This window comes from Microtus oregoni, unplaced genomic scaffold (genome assembly GCF_018167655.1).
Source record: "Microtus oregoni isolate MIOR12 unplaced genomic scaffold, Mior012 000048F_ref0000485, whole genome shotgun sequence".
Lineage (NCBI taxonomy): Eukaryota > Metazoa > Chordata > Mammalia > Rodentia > Cricetidae > Microtus > Microtus oregoni.
In genome coordinates, this window is record NW_024543222.1 from 13,199,670 (window position 1) to 13,214,566 (window position 14,897).

At 48.3% G+C, this 14,897-nt stretch overlaps 1 protein-coding gene across 2 annotated transcripts in view; it reads left to right on the plus strand.

The window, feature by feature from the left end:
- The window catches only part of Pecam1 (platelet and endothelial cell adhesion molecule 1), a 58,587-nt gene extending 46,126 nt beyond the window's left edge, over positions 1 to 12,461 (plus strand). For both annotated transcript variants that reach the window (XM_041635822.1, XM_041635823.1), the window contains 2 exons: positions 4,807 to 4,829; positions 11,380 to 12,461. In XM_041635822.1, the coding sequence (XP_041491756.1) occupies positions 4,807 to 4,829; positions 11,380 to 11,409 (53 nt within the window). In that variant the 3' untranslated portion in view covers positions 11,410 to 12,461. The remainder of the gene's footprint in view (positions 1 to 4,806; positions 4,830 to 11,379) is intronic.
- The last annotated feature ends 2,436 nt before the right edge of the window (positions 12,462 to 14,897 follow it).

The following is a 14,897-nucleotide window of genomic DNA, read 5'->3' on the forward strand; positions in this document are numbered from 1 at the left end:
ATGGGCAGGATTGCCTCTGAGGAGCAGTCCAGGGAAGGGACCCTTGGAGAGACTGGGGAGGAGGGGCGTCACCAAGAGGCAGGAGGGAGTTTGTGGGCCATGGGAGTCACATGGTGTCTGCAATCTTGGCTTTGGACTCTAAGCCTACCTTCTTTCCTTGTATTGCAAAAATGTACAGAAAACTTAGTATTTTAACCATTTTCAAACATCTAGGTGGCTGATTTCGTGTCCTCAAGTCTTTTCACACTGTTAGGCAGTCATGGTTCCCACTAGGCATCTTGAGAATCTTTTCGTTTTTCCCGCACTTTAACCAGTAACTCCACCCCCACCCGGCTGCCTGCACCAGCCCTTGGTCATCACCGTTCTACCCTGTCAGTTGGCCAAACTCAGCTTTTTCATCTGTCAGATAAGGGGACACAGCCAACAATTTCCAGCTCTCTTCTAATCATAACATTCCAAAAGTCTTGAGTTGCACTGGCAAGATGGCTTCATGGGTAAAAGACACTTATCCCCAAGCCCGACAACCTGAGTTCAGACTTTGTGCATCACATGAAGAAGGGGAAACTGAGTCCTGAAAGTTGTCCTCTGACCTCCAAATGAGCCTTGTGGCATGTGCACCTCAACCCCCCATTATAAATAAATGTAATAAGAATAAATAAATAAGATGATACACACTTTGAATCCCAGCACTCAGAAGGCAGAGGCAGGCAAAGCTCTGTGAGTTCAAGTCCAGCCTGGTCTATAAAAAAAAGTTCCAGGCCAATCAGGGCCACTAAATCAAACCAATAAATAAATAAATAAAATAGTTTCAAGTTCCCGCCTTTTGGAAATGGAGATTGTTTCCTCAGCCTTGGCCCCTCTAGACCTGTCCACCTGGACGTGTGGGGGTGTAGTCACTTTAAGGATTAATCCAGCCTTTAGCCTCAGCACTCAGGAGGCCGTGCCAGCGGATCTCTTGAGTTTGAGGCCAGCCTGATCTACAGATCACACAGATCGAGTTCCAAAACAGCCAAGACTACACAGTGAAACCCTGTCTCAAAAAATACCTAAGGGGGCTGGGAGGCAAAGGAGAGGAGAGATTACGAACTGGCTGCTGCCAGGACAAGCTGAGAAACTGTCCTTAGTAATCTGCATTCTTTTTGATTTTGTGTTTAGTCCTCAGTTTTCTCAGAGGAATGGAGCCAACAACGCTCATTCTCCACTATGGCTCGTTTGTTTCCTTACCCATTTATTGAGTGGTACTGGGGAGAAACCCAGGGCCTCCTGTCTGCTGAGTGCCCACTCTGCCACTGAGCCACTTTCCCAGGCCTTTTCCTACTAACTTAGATGCAAGCTTAAACTTGGAAGGTTGTAAAAGTTATTGTTCACACTAAATTTAAAAAAATTATAAGTGTATGGGGTACTTTTACCTTTCATATACGTCTGTGTACCGTGGGGGTCCCTGGCACCCACAGAGGTCAGAAAACCGAGTCAGATCCCCGGAAACTGGAGTTACAGGTGGTTGTGAGCTTCCATGACGGTGCTGAGACCAGAACCTGCAAGAGCAGTCGGCGCTCTTAACCACTGAGCCCAGATATGGAGATTAGCATTTCATGCTTTTTTTTTTTTTTTTTTTTTTTTTGGTTTTTCGAGACAGGGTTTCTCTGTGGCTTTGGAGCCTGTCCTGGAACTAGCTTTGTAGACCAGGCTGGTCTCGAACTCACAGAGATCCGCCTGCCTCTGCCTCCCGAGTGCTGGGATTAAAGGCGTGCGCCACCATCGCCCGGCTCTCATGCTTTTGTCTGATTTCAGAAAACGTGGCCCTGGGACTGGAGGTGCCGTCACGGCCTCCCTCATGTGTGGAGGCAGACGTGATGACTGGCTGGTGCCTGGGCTGACCTGGATGTTTACCAGAGGTCATCTACCTTTGACCTAGCTAGGCTAGAAGAGGGCTCCTTAGGTAGAGATGTTCCTGACCCCTCTGATGGGGAGCGATGAAGTATTTTATAAGACAGGGTACAAGGGCAGGTAGACTTAGGAGAGCAGGTTTTTATTTGTTTGACGTTCGTTTGTTTTTTGTTTTTCTAGACAGGGTTTCTCTGTAGCTTTAGAGCCTGTCCTGGAACTAGCTCCTGTAGACCAGGCTGGCCTCGAACTCTTCGTTGTTTTGAGACAGAGTCTGGAACTCCTGATAATTCTGTGTCTCCAAATCCTGAGTGCTGGATTTACAGGAGTGAGCCACCATACATGGCTCAGGGTTTTTGTTTTTAAGATTTTCGTGTTTCTCTCTCTCTCTTTCTCTCTTTCTCAGAGACAGGGTCTGCTATGATACCTGGTTAGCCTTGAACTCACCACGTAGCTGAGGTTGACCTTGAACTTCTGACCTTCTTGCCTCCACCTCCCTAGTACCAGGCATTGCAGGCCTGTGTTGCCACACCAGTTTATATGATACTGGGGGGCTCAAACTCAGAGCTCTGAGCATTCTAGGCGAGCCAGCACTTTGCCAGCTGAGCCACACCCTTGTCCTTGACCTTCTCACTGTGACCTCTACCACCTGGAAGGGTAGCCACCTCCTCCAGCACCTCGTGGGATCTCTTCCCCAGACAGTAGATGAGGTGTCCCTCGTTGCTGCTTTTTCCACAAACCCATGTCCTCAGTGTGCTGTCTGGAGAATGGGCCCCAACATAGTCTCTGGGACAGGTGCAAGGCTGGTTTGTGCAAAGAGGCAAATTATCTCCCCCCAACCTCCATCTTGTGGTGAAACACACCTCTCACTAATGAAGGCAATGGCGCTATCCTTAAGCGTAGCTTCCAGGTCTCCTTGGCCTTTCTCTCCACTTCCAGACTTTTGGCAAAAGCCATCTACACAATGGAGGTCTGGCCAGGCAGTCAGGGACAGTGTGCATTTTGGCAAAAGGATGAGTCAAAATGAGCTTCGCTTGGGAAAAAGGACATAGTGGTCCTCCCCTTCAGGCAGATTGGGCATGATGTCAAGAGCCTGAGCCACCCTCACACCTCCTGATCCTCCAGGCTCACTCCTGGAAGTAAACAGAAAAACAGAAAAATCTAGGGAATAGCTCTGCTGCCAGAGAGGATATTGGTGACATTATTAAAACAGCACAAACCTGGAAGGGACCTTTTTTTCTTTTAGTTTTTGAGTGTGGGTGTTCTCTTTATATGTCTCTCTGTGTACCATCTGTGTCTGGTGCCTGAGGAGGCCAGAAGAGGTTGTCGAATACCCTGGGACTAAAGTTATAGGCAGTTGTGAGCCACCATATAGGTGCTGGGAATCAAACCCTGGTCCTCTGGAAGAGCAGCCAGTGTTCTTAACCCCTGAACCATCTTTCCAGCTCCAAAACCTAACTTTTTATTTATTTTTTTTTAAATATTTATTTATTATGTATACAATATTCTGTCTGCATGTATGCCTGAAAGCCAGAAGAGGGCACCAGACCTCATTACAGATGGTTGTGAGCCACCATGTGGTTGCTGGGAATTGAACTCAGGACCTTTGGAAGAACAGTCGATGCTCTTAACCTCTGAGCCATCTCTCCAGCCCCAAAACCTAACTTTTTAAAGTCAGTAATCAGTTGTATAACCACTTGACTCGATGATGTGGCTATGGACAATTGTGTTTGAGAGGGTATTTGCTTTTTTTTTTTTTTAGACAAGTCTAATGTTATTTCTTAATTAGATAAAAATAGGAAATTAGAAAGTTGCAAATAAAAGTGATCTCTGCTCTCAGCCTCCAGGCACTGTTGGCCTCTCCCACTCTTCCTCAGCAGCTGACTGCGCAGAACACACTGGAGAGGGTCAGGGAAAGTTATGACAGGGCCTGTGACATTTCCTACCCTATCCTTTGATGTAGAACGTTTATGATTTAGAGAACTCGCTCAATGCTGGGCGGCGGTGGCAGTGCACACCTTTAATCCCAGCACTCGGGAGGCAGAGGCAGGTGGATCTCTGTGAATTTGAGGCCAGCCTGGTCTACAGTGCAAGTTTTAGGCTACACAGAGAAACCCTGTCTTGAAAAACCAACCAACCAGCAAACAAACAAATAATAACTTTAAAATGTCAAATGAGAAGCCAGGCATAGTGCTATAGACCTTTAATCCTAGTACTTCAGAGACACAGGCAGGTAGGTTTCTGTGAGTTTAAGGATAGCCTGGTCTACACAGAGTGTTTCAAGACAGCCAGAGTTATATAGTGAATTCTGTCTTTAAAAAGAAAAAGTCAGGCTGGGAGTGGTGATGCATGCCTTTAATCCCAGCACTTGGGAGGCAGAAGCAGCTGGTTCTCTTGTGAGTTTGAGGCCAGCCTGGTCTACAAAGTGAGTTTCAGGACAGACAGGACTGTTATACAGAAAAACCCTGTCTTAACCCCCCCACACACACACACAAAAAAAAAAGGTCAAATGTGTGGAGGGTGGAGGTGTAGTTGGGTAATTGGTAGACTTACTCATCAGATTCTGGACTTCACCCTCAGGCCCGTGATCTGTGCGAAGGTTCACTGGTTCATGCCAGTAATCCCAGCCCTGGGGGATGAGGCAAAAAGCTCAAGGTTATCCTGGACTACGTAGTGAGTTAGAGGCCAGAGCTGCATGAGACCCTGCTTCAAAACAGCAAAGCAAGCAAACAAAAAAGGCAAAGAAGATTCCAGGGACTCTGCAAGACTGTCACATGGCCCAGACCATCCCCAGGAGCTTGTCTAGGGACAAAAGACCATCGGCAATGGCCTGAGTGTCCCCCCTCTAGCCCCAGCAGCAGCTCCAGTGTGAAGCTGCGCTGGGTCCCGCACACTTACCACTCTACTGTCTTTGTTTTGCAGATTGCGTGGAAAGCAGATATTCTGTAAGTAAACACTTCATACCCATCGTGTTAAAATGCTCCATGGGGCCAGCTAGTAGCTCGTGCGTGAATCGCACACGGACACTTGTTGTGGGAGTTCCAGGCCATCTGAGACTGCAGAGTGACTTTGCAGGACAGCCTGGACCGCTGAGTGTCTTTGTTGTTGTTTACAAAAGTGCTCTACAGAACCCTGAACTATTTCCCAACTTGCCCAGGGTCCGCTCTCCACTAATTCTCCCACCACGTCGTTCTAGCATGGCCCGGTTGAGAGCAGGAGCCCTGGTCTAAACCAGCTTCACGACTGCTCCTCGGCCCCAGGTTACCCCATCATGGCTCGGATCCTGGGAATTCTCCAGCGTGGTTGGGAATCTTACTGCTCTTTTCACAAGAAGACAGGCTCAGGCATAGGGACGCAAGCTTGAAAGAGGAGCTTGAGTGCAAGGCCAGTTTGGGCTACATATTAAGTCCCTGATGAGAGAGGGAGGAGGAGGAAGAGAAAGAGAGAGAGAGAAGAGAGGAGGGGCTGGGGAGACAGTTCAGTTAATATAAGTGTTTACACAAGAATCTGAGTTTAATCCTAGAACACAAAGTGAAAAACTCAAGTGTAGGGGCTCACACCTGTAATGCCAGACCTGGAGAGGTAGAGACAGGCAGCTAGATCCCTGGAGCTTTCCAACCAGCCAGTCTAGGTGAGTTTGAGGCCAGTGAGAGACCCTGTGGAAAGAAAGGAAGGAAAGGAAAAGGAAAGAAAAAAGAAAAGATGAACAGTGCTTAAGGAATAGCACCTGAGATTGACCTCTGGCCTCTACATACACAGAACATACATGTGCATATGCATGCACTCACATGGGAACATTCACACACATAGACAGAGGAACACACAAGAAAGGAAGCAGGCAGGGAGGGAGGGAGGGAGAGGCATTTAAATTCAATTCATGCAGAAACCACTGCCTTCCGGTTCCCAGTGCTCTGTGGGCACCCAGCAGTACAGGGGTTACTGGAGGAGCTATTATCTTCAAATATGAGGAACTTGCCTCTGAATTGATCTTTTGGGTCTGGGAGAAACTTCCAGCAAGACTTCTGCAGCCTTCAGTGGGCCCCTGGCTTCCTTTGTTTTGCGGGTCTGAATTCTTGTTAAATGGAGCTCATTATGCTTGTGACAGACAGGAAGGCGCTGGTATTCTTTGTGTGGAGGAAAGGTATCCATTTGAGGAAAAGAGGAAAGAAATGAGCGGCTTTTTCTATCCTGCACCCACCTAGGCTTCTGGAAGCACTATTGCATTGGAAGGGCCAAGCGGGCGTATTTTATAGATGAAGAAACGGAGGCCTGGCTTGATAAAACAGTTTGCCCAGAATCACACAGAGCCAAGGACAGAGCCCAAGTCTCTAAAAACCTTGCTCTGCCTTCAGTGTCAAGAAATGACTGGCACTGGACGATGGTGGTGCACACCCTTAATCCCAGCACTCAGGAGGCAGAGACGGGCGGGTCTCTGTGAGATGGAGGCCAGCCTGGTCTACAGAGTGAGTTCCAGGACAGCCAGGGCTACAAAGAGAAACCCTGTCTCGAAAAACAATAATAATAATAATAATAGAAATTGCATGACGGTTCCACAAGAGTTGAATGGCAGCTTTGTTCCATAAGCAGTGTGGGAACCTAATAAAAACCTGTTCTCTGGCTGTCTGCATGCCTGCATGTATCTGTGGCCACCCAAGGCAGGGCTGCAGCTTGACAGACCCTGCAGAACCAACTCAGTTACTTTGTCTTCCACCAAAAGGGCCTCTCTGGACAAAGGCTCTAAACTCCAGACCAGTGGGGGAGTGGCTTTCCCTCAGAGTCTCCTCTGATCCCAGGGTGTTCCAAATGCTCAGGCCAAGTCCTACCCCCAAAATAATAAAGTCATTTGGCGGGAACTCAGGGGTTCCCAGCCGTTGAGAAATGAATTTTGAATCTTGAAGCAAATAGATTTTGTTTACGAAAGAAGTAGGCAGTTTCCCTAATAAGCAGCCACGGGCAACCAGAAGAAAATGAACAGAATTGCCCAGCAGGGAAATGGGAGGGGCTTCCTTCCTGAAATCAAACCTGGCGATCATTCCCCTCTTGTTTAACTGCCCTTGCTTCTGAAAACATATTGGAGGAAATATCTGGACAATGAGACAGCCACTTAGCCAGCGACTAAGTTGGTATTGTTTGACTTACTTTAATGGCACATTCTGACTTCATTTTTCCTCTGCCATTTTTGCCTTGTTTATAATTTGTGTTTGTGGCCCACGCAGACAGATAACGTGGAAGAGAACAGCCTGTACTTAAAGAAGTCGAATCTGGACCTGTGAAGGTCTCTAGGTTTTAGAAAGAACCCTGACTCTCAGGGGTCGGGAACAAGACAATGCCAGTTAGGGTGCCCTTCCCTCCTCCCCAGGGCCAGCAGGGGGCTGGGCTGTGATAGGACTTGCCCAGGAGTGGTGTTGAGGTGCTGGAGAGTGGGGTTCCAGTTCTATAGCTTGCTTGTGGGTGACTTCCTCAAGCCTAAAAAGTAGATGTGGTGATCATGATGGTTATGATGGTGATGATAATGATGGTGGTGATAGGGATGGGAATGATGATGGTTGTGACAGGGATGGTGATGATAGGGATGGTGGTGATAATGATGGTAGTGGTGATGGTGATGATGATAATGATGGTAGTGGTGATGGTGATGATGATAATGATGGTAGTGGTGATGGTGATGATGATAATGATGGTGGTGATAGGGATGGGGATGATGATGGTAGTGATGATGGTGATGATAGGGATGGTGGTGATAATGATGGTAGTGGTGATGGTGATGATGATAATGATGGTGGTGACAGGGATGGTGATAATGATGGTAGTGATGATGGTGATGATGACTTGATGATGCTGGTGGTGGTGATGATGACAATGATGGTTATAATACTGGTGATAATGATGATGAAAGGGACGGTGACATCAACTACAACATCTGCCTCCTGGGATTTTCTTAGGGGTTAAAGGGGATTCTTTGAAAACCCCAAACCATCACAGGAAACCACTTATCTTCTCTTAAGGTCTCTTCCTTAAGTGCTGGCAACCATGGGTGCGGTTGTGAGTTTCTTTATTTGGCTCTGAGATGCCCCCACCCACACATGCAGGGGAAACATTTACAAGGCTTAGGGTTCAACCAAAACCTAGGAGACCCACATTCAAACTTTTGAGTTGCCTTAATTAAGTGCTTAATCTGTATGTAAGTCCATCAGTCATCATTAAAAAGATTGTGTGTGTGTGAGAGTGTGTGTGTGTGTGTGTGTGTGTGTGTGAGAATGTGTGTGTGTGTATACAGAGCTGCACATGATGGAATCGGGGTAACATTTGAGAGTCCGTTCCCTCCTCTGTGGGACAGAACTCGTGTGAGTATCCACGCTTATGCCATCCTGCCCAGCCCCATTTCCACATCTGTAAATTGAGTGACTTCTCAACCTGGATACTGTGGGGATTAAGTGAGCACTCGGCACTGTCCTGATAGACCGAAAGTGCTCGTCCTGGGTGCTCTCTAGAAGTAGAAATTAGTGGTCTGGGGGAGGAGGTGGAATCAGAGGGCCTTTGGGGGTTTCTCAGTGCCACATTCTGAGCAGAAAGCAGGGCAGTTCCACAGCTGAAGTGTGGGTGGCTGACGGCAAGGCCAGGCCTCCCCTCCCGGCGGGTATGTTAACCTTTACTTCACAGTTCCTGGGGCCCTACTGGGCCCAGCCCTTCCTGTCTGTGGACTTGGTCCCCCTGCAACGTCATCCAGAGTGTTGTTTGCCTCCAAAGAGGGAGAACAGAGGCGTCTGGGGACAGACTTGGTCTAGGACCTACAGAAGCCTGGACATGAGGATCACGTCTCCCTTCTCTGGGAGAGTAGAGGAAATGGCAGAAGGCAGCTGCCAGCGCTGGCAAGCCTCCAGCCTTCTGGGGTCACACAGCTTTCTTGGCCCACGTGTGCAGTTCTATCCTGGCGAAGGAAGAGCTAGAGTCTTGGCCGCCTAGTTGGGCTCTCAGGTCTGCATCCTGTTCTAGAAGCCCCAGACCCAGCAAAACAAAACGGGGACTCTCGCAGCTTCCCACAGGAGGCCAGGCAGTCTGGTCACCGGGTCCCCAAGATGTCAGGCAGCCGTTCCATCCTCTTTTGCTCCCACTTTTATGAGTCCTACTTGCAGCATGGTGTCCTGTATCCGCAGAGGGTTCAGAACAGGGGACCCCAATGCTTCCTGCTCTCTCGGACTCTCCATTCTCAAGAACCCTCTGCTCCCACATCTCCCATCATAGCCAGCCCTTTGGCCCAGCAAGTTTACAAAATCTTTCAAGTCAGCTCACACCACTTCTGTGATCTCCTCTCTGCTCAGTGATACATGGTGCCCTCGCTGCCTCCAGATCACTTCATAGCAGTGCTGCTGATCAGGAATTGGTAAAGGGTCACGGTGAGGTGGCTCCTGAATTCAGAATACAGATTGCCATCTAAAACCCAGGGATCTGTAATCCCAGCATTCCTTTGTAGAGATGGGAGGTGAGGAACCCCCAGAAGTTCTTGGGTCAGTTAGCAACAGTGGAAGGTGAAACGACCCAAGACTGTCCTCTGATCTCCAGTGCACACACATGTCCACATTGACACAACTGAATATGCACACATTGTCCACACACACACAGACACACACACACAAATACAAACAAAATCACCAATGGAATATGAAGTCCTTGGGGGCAGAGCCATCCTCTTCAGCATAGAGAGCATTGCTGGGTACCAGGCGGTGAGTGGGTGACTTAAGCTGCCACTCCGAGCTTTGTTTGTTGTTGTTCTGAGACAGGCTCTCGTATAAAACAGTCCAGGTTTGCTGGGAGCTGTCTGTACAGCTGAGGCTGCTCTTGGGATCTTTACATTCCCGAGTGCTGGACTGAGAGCATTTGTCACCATGCCTGGCTTTTTTGTCCCCCTTAATTCTTTTTTTAAGTATAGTAAAAACATACACAACCTAAAATTAGTCACTGTTTTATTGTAAAATGTATCAGTCAAGAGCTGGGGTGTGGCTCAGTGCCGGAGCCCACGCCTAGCAGTGTGAGGTCCTTCCCCTTCACTTACAGAAACCAAAGGGAGTTCAGTTGCCTGCGGTGCACTTGTATTGTTATGTGATTGTCACCACAACTCTTCAAAATTTTTTCCTTAAATTCTTACTATGTGTTTGTGAATATCCTCAGGCATATAAGAGTCAAAGGACAACTTCTGGGAGCTGGTGCTCTCTTTCAATCCTCTGGGTCTTGGGATCGAGCTCAGTTTATGAGCCTTGGCAGCACACACCACAACCCACTGAACCACTTCAGCAGCCTTCTAGAACTTTCTTTTTTAAGGATTTGTATGTGAGAGGACGTGTGTGTGTGTGTGTGTGTGCAGGCTAAGAGGTATTAAGTGTTACTTATCACCACCTGCTTAGTCCTTTGAAGCAGGGTCTCCCCCTGACCCTTGAGTGAGCATATTTTTCATTAGGCTGGAAGCCAGAAAACCTTAGCTTTCTGCTCCCTCAGAGCTGGAGTTACAGGCTGTGTAGACTGGGATGGCCTTGAACTCACAAAGATCCACCTGCTTCTCCCTGCTGTAGAGTGCTGGGCTTCACCATACCTAGCCAAGTTTTTGTTGTTTTGGTTTTTTAAGACAGGGTTTCTCAGTACTTTAGTGCCTGTCCTGGAACTAGCTCTTGTAGACCAGGCTGGCTTCAAACTCACAGAAACCCACCTACCTCTGCCTCCCAAGTGCTGGGATTAAAGGCATGCACCACCACCACCCGGCTCCTAGCCAAGTTTTTAATTAAAGGCTAATGTAAAGGACCTTAGATGGCCTGGTGACTCACACCTACAATCCCAGCCCTGGGAAGGCTTGGGCCAGAGAATCACTTGAGAGCCTCATCGGGCCAGAGAATCACTTGAGAGCCTCAGGCTGGCCCAGGCTATAGAGTTTCTGTCTCAAAAACAACAACAACAACAAAAAGGCAGACTGGAGAGGGGATCTGTGTTAGCTAGAGGTCCTGCGGTCTTAGCTAGAGCCAGATGTGAGATCTCTTGTACTTGATGGATCCTCCCTGTGCAGCGCCCGTAAGCACACCACACTGGATGCAGTGGCTTGATACTGACATGCAGCAAGAATCCAGGGGTGGAGACAGCAGCTCCTACAGAGCGGGCATGGAGGGAACAGAAGATGGGTTGGGACAACCGCTGCCCTAGAAGTTGGGTTCCCAGAGGATGGTGGCACAGCTTCCAGTGGTTTTGTTTGTTTGAGTCAAGATCTCATGTATCCCAGTCTAACCTAGAACTGGACTTTGAATTTGAGATCCTCCTGCCTCCACCTCCTGGGGGCTGGCATTACAGAGATTACCATATGTGGTACTGGTGATGGCGCCCAGGTCCTCTGGCTTGCTAGGCAAGTACTGTACCCAAGGATCCACATTCCAGTTCCTTTAAGCTGTTCTGCTCCAATTTACACCTCTCGCTCGTCCTGAAGGTGTGACCTAACTTGTCCTGTCTTCTGTCCTGCAGAGAACGAAAGGTTCCCTTGATGGAACTTAAGACAACCATGACAGGTGCACATGCCTGGGAGGACGTCCACAACCGAAGAAGAGTAGCCGATTTCCGTGTTCCAGGAGTCCTGTGCACTTACTTAAGAGCTGGCCCTGCCCCCACTGAAAATAGCGATTCGTGAGGCCAAGCCACCCATTCTTAAATCCTCCTGCCTTGTTAATGTCGGGTATAAAGAGAATCAGAGGCGCGGTTTAGTGGCCACCCCTACCGTCCTTCCAAACTAGAGCATCCTTGCGATTTGGGAGAGGGAGAGGAGGTTCGGGGCGAACAAACCGCTGAAATATTTTGAAGCTCAACTACTGTGTCTCAGAGAGACCAAGCGCTTTCTCGTGTGCCTATTCTCATGTGCACACCTGTTCTCATGTGCACACCTGTTCTCATGTGCACACCTGTTCTCATGTGCACAGAAGCCTGTTTTTGTCCTGTAGTCAGTTACTTTTAGCAAATGGTCTGGACTGGGGGTGGGGGGGGGATTTTTTGTTTTGTTTTGTTTTCTTTGCCTTTTTTTTCCTTCTGGGCTGACCTTGTTCTTTGGAGGTATACAATGCTGCTCAGAGAGTGTCCCTCATCTCCTGTATGGTGGCTTCATTCACCGAGGGGAGTGGGGGGCACAGCTGACTGGGAGCAATGCCTGTGGATGGAACCCTGAAGACAAGCCTCAGGCAGGCAATGCCAAGACTAGCCTGGAGCGAGCACAGACACCCTTAAGCTGCTGCTTTCCAGGTTTTTCTTTTCCTCTCCCATGCCGAAAGCCTAAAGAGGAGAAACAGTTGGCTACAGCTAATGGTATTTTTTTTTTTCGTAGTAAAAGGAAAGGTGTACTTTTCTCACTAATTTTTCTTTATTTATTCCCTGTTAAAGAAATGGTCTCCTGAGGTCCCGGGGTGTTTCCGAGGGTGGTGTAAGTGGGGGAATGGGAGCTGCCTCCGTTTTGCCATGGAACACCCATACCTAACATTATCTTCCCTGTTTGCCTCAGCCACCCAGTTGCAGGGCCCCTGAGAGGTATTGTATTAAATAAAACTGATTTTCACTCTTTCGGTCATCTGTGAGATGTCATCTTCTGAGACAGGCCACAAGCCAGTAGAATAACCATAGCCCGAAGGGACTTTCTGCTGCCTCTGGTGTCAGAACCAAGGTGTTCTGTCTGTTCCATGGGTGGAGCCTCACACGGACCAATGGCCAGGCATAGCCTCACATGGACCAATGGCCAGGCGTAGCTGGATTCTTTGCTCTGTTCTGGGGGTCCTCTTGTTCGCAAGGCAAGTGCTTTCCCAACTTCCCCGCCTTCCCAACCTCCATCATGCTTTCTTGCTTTTCATTTTCTCCTGTTTTTGTTTATTTTATTTTACTTTATATTGTTTTATTTTGAGATGGGGTCTCACTGTGTGTAGTTCATTAGTCTAGGCTGGGCTGGACTTGAAACTTATTATGTAGCCCAGGCTGGCCTCAAACTCTTGCTCTTCTTGCCTCTCCCTCTAAAGGGCTGGACCGTCTTTCATTCTTTCTCTGCTTCTTCCTTCCCCTTCCTTCTTCCCCTCAATTCTCACTTTCTCTTCTTCACGCTAGTTAAAGCAGAGCTCAGGTGTACACAGCAATAGGTATTGATGAGTTTTGCGCTCTCAATTATTTCAGACGTCAACACATGGCATGTTTTCTGTGAGGCTGTTCTCCGCATCCTTCACCCTTCACAGAATATATTTTTCCAAGTGTTTACTGGTTTTTAGGAAAAAGTCCTTCATTGCAGCCTGACTTCATCCTGGCCTGGGTGTGGTTTTCCTGGACTGTCTTGGCACAGGCTATCTGGTCTTGTGCCAGCGACTCTCCCATTTAGTTTCTGGTATGCCAACACTCCCTCCTTCAGCCGTGTGTTGTTGGGACCGGAATTCGCAACATGAGGAAAACTCTCCCCCACTCTCAGGACCTCTAAGGGGTCCCAGGAAAAGGAAGTGAGCCTGAACTGGATGCCATCTCTAGATAGAGGCTCTGCCGTGCCACCATGTACTGACTGAAGTGTATGTCCCGGGCTGGGGATGTGGCTCAGCCAGAAGTGTGCTTGCCTGGCATACACTAGATCAGGAGGTAAATAAGCAGCAACTAGGGTATTTTTTCTAAAGAACCCAGTAAATACTTGGAAAAATGATCCACCAAGGATCAAATCTACCCAGAAAACAATTTTACAGACTTTTGGAAGCACTGGGTTCACTTCTCCCCCTCCCACTCCCCCACTGCACAAAACCAGGTGTGAAGGTTTCTTCTGATTGTCAACTTGACAACCTGGGAAGGGAGTCTCCACCAGGAATTATCTAGATCAAGCTGGCCTGTGAGCGTGTCTGTGGGGAATTCTTACTGTCGCCTTCATTAGCGTGGAAAGACCTCGCCTGAAAGGGGGCAGCACCATACCCACGTTTGCACCCCTGGACTAGAGAAAGAGAACGCCAGCTGGGCACCAGGCAGGCAGGCATCCACGATGTGGTGAGCTGCTTCGAGCTCTTGCCAGTGTGACTTCCAGCCGAGATGGAATCAGATAAATCTCTTTATCTGCCACCGTGGGATCAGATAAATCTCTTTATCCCACGTGTTGCTTTTTGTTGGGTATTTAAAAAAAAGTTTGGTTTCTTTTATGTATATGAGTGCTCAGCCTGCATGCATGTGTCTATGTGCCCCGTGTGTAAGCCCGGCCCCCTGGGAGGTCAGAAGAGGGCATTAGTTCCCCTGGAACTGGAATTATTGGTGGTTATGAGCTGCCACATGAGTGCTGGGACTTGAACCCAGGTCTTCTGCAAGAACGGGTGCTCTTAACTGCTGAGCCATCTCTCCAGGCACTCCCTCACATCAGAGTATTTTCTCAGAGCGATAGGAATGAAACTAAAACACCCAGTGTGATAGCAGACACCTGTGCTTCTAGTACTGGGAAAGTAGAGGCAGGAGGTCAGAAGTTCAAGGTCAACTTGGGCCTTATAGCTAGCCTGGACTAAAGGAGAGCCTCATTTCAAAATAAAAACCACAACAGTGTGTGACCTGCGCCAAGATGAGTTTGTTTTGCTGCTAGCTTCTCTGGTAAGGTTAATTTTAGAAGAAAAGTTGGTGGGGCTGGAGAGATGGCTCAGGAGTTAAGAGCACTGCCTGCTCTTCCAGAGTTCAATTCCCAGCCAACCACATGGTGGCTCACAACCATCTGTAATGGGATCTTATGTCCTCTTCTGGCAATGCAAGCATGCCTGCATGCAGAATACTGTATGTGTGATAAATAAATCTTAAAAAAAAAAAAGTTGACAAAAAGGGTAAGTTCTATTTATTTATTTACTTGTGTGTGTGTGTGCTTGTGTGTGTGTGTTTATGCACACACACCATAGTTCCTAGCTGGAACCAGAGGACAGCATTCAGTTTTCTTTCTACCATGTGGGTCCTAAGGATCAAACTTAACAAGCTCCTAGTGATCGATGTGGGAGGGACCACCAAGCCCATTGTGGGGC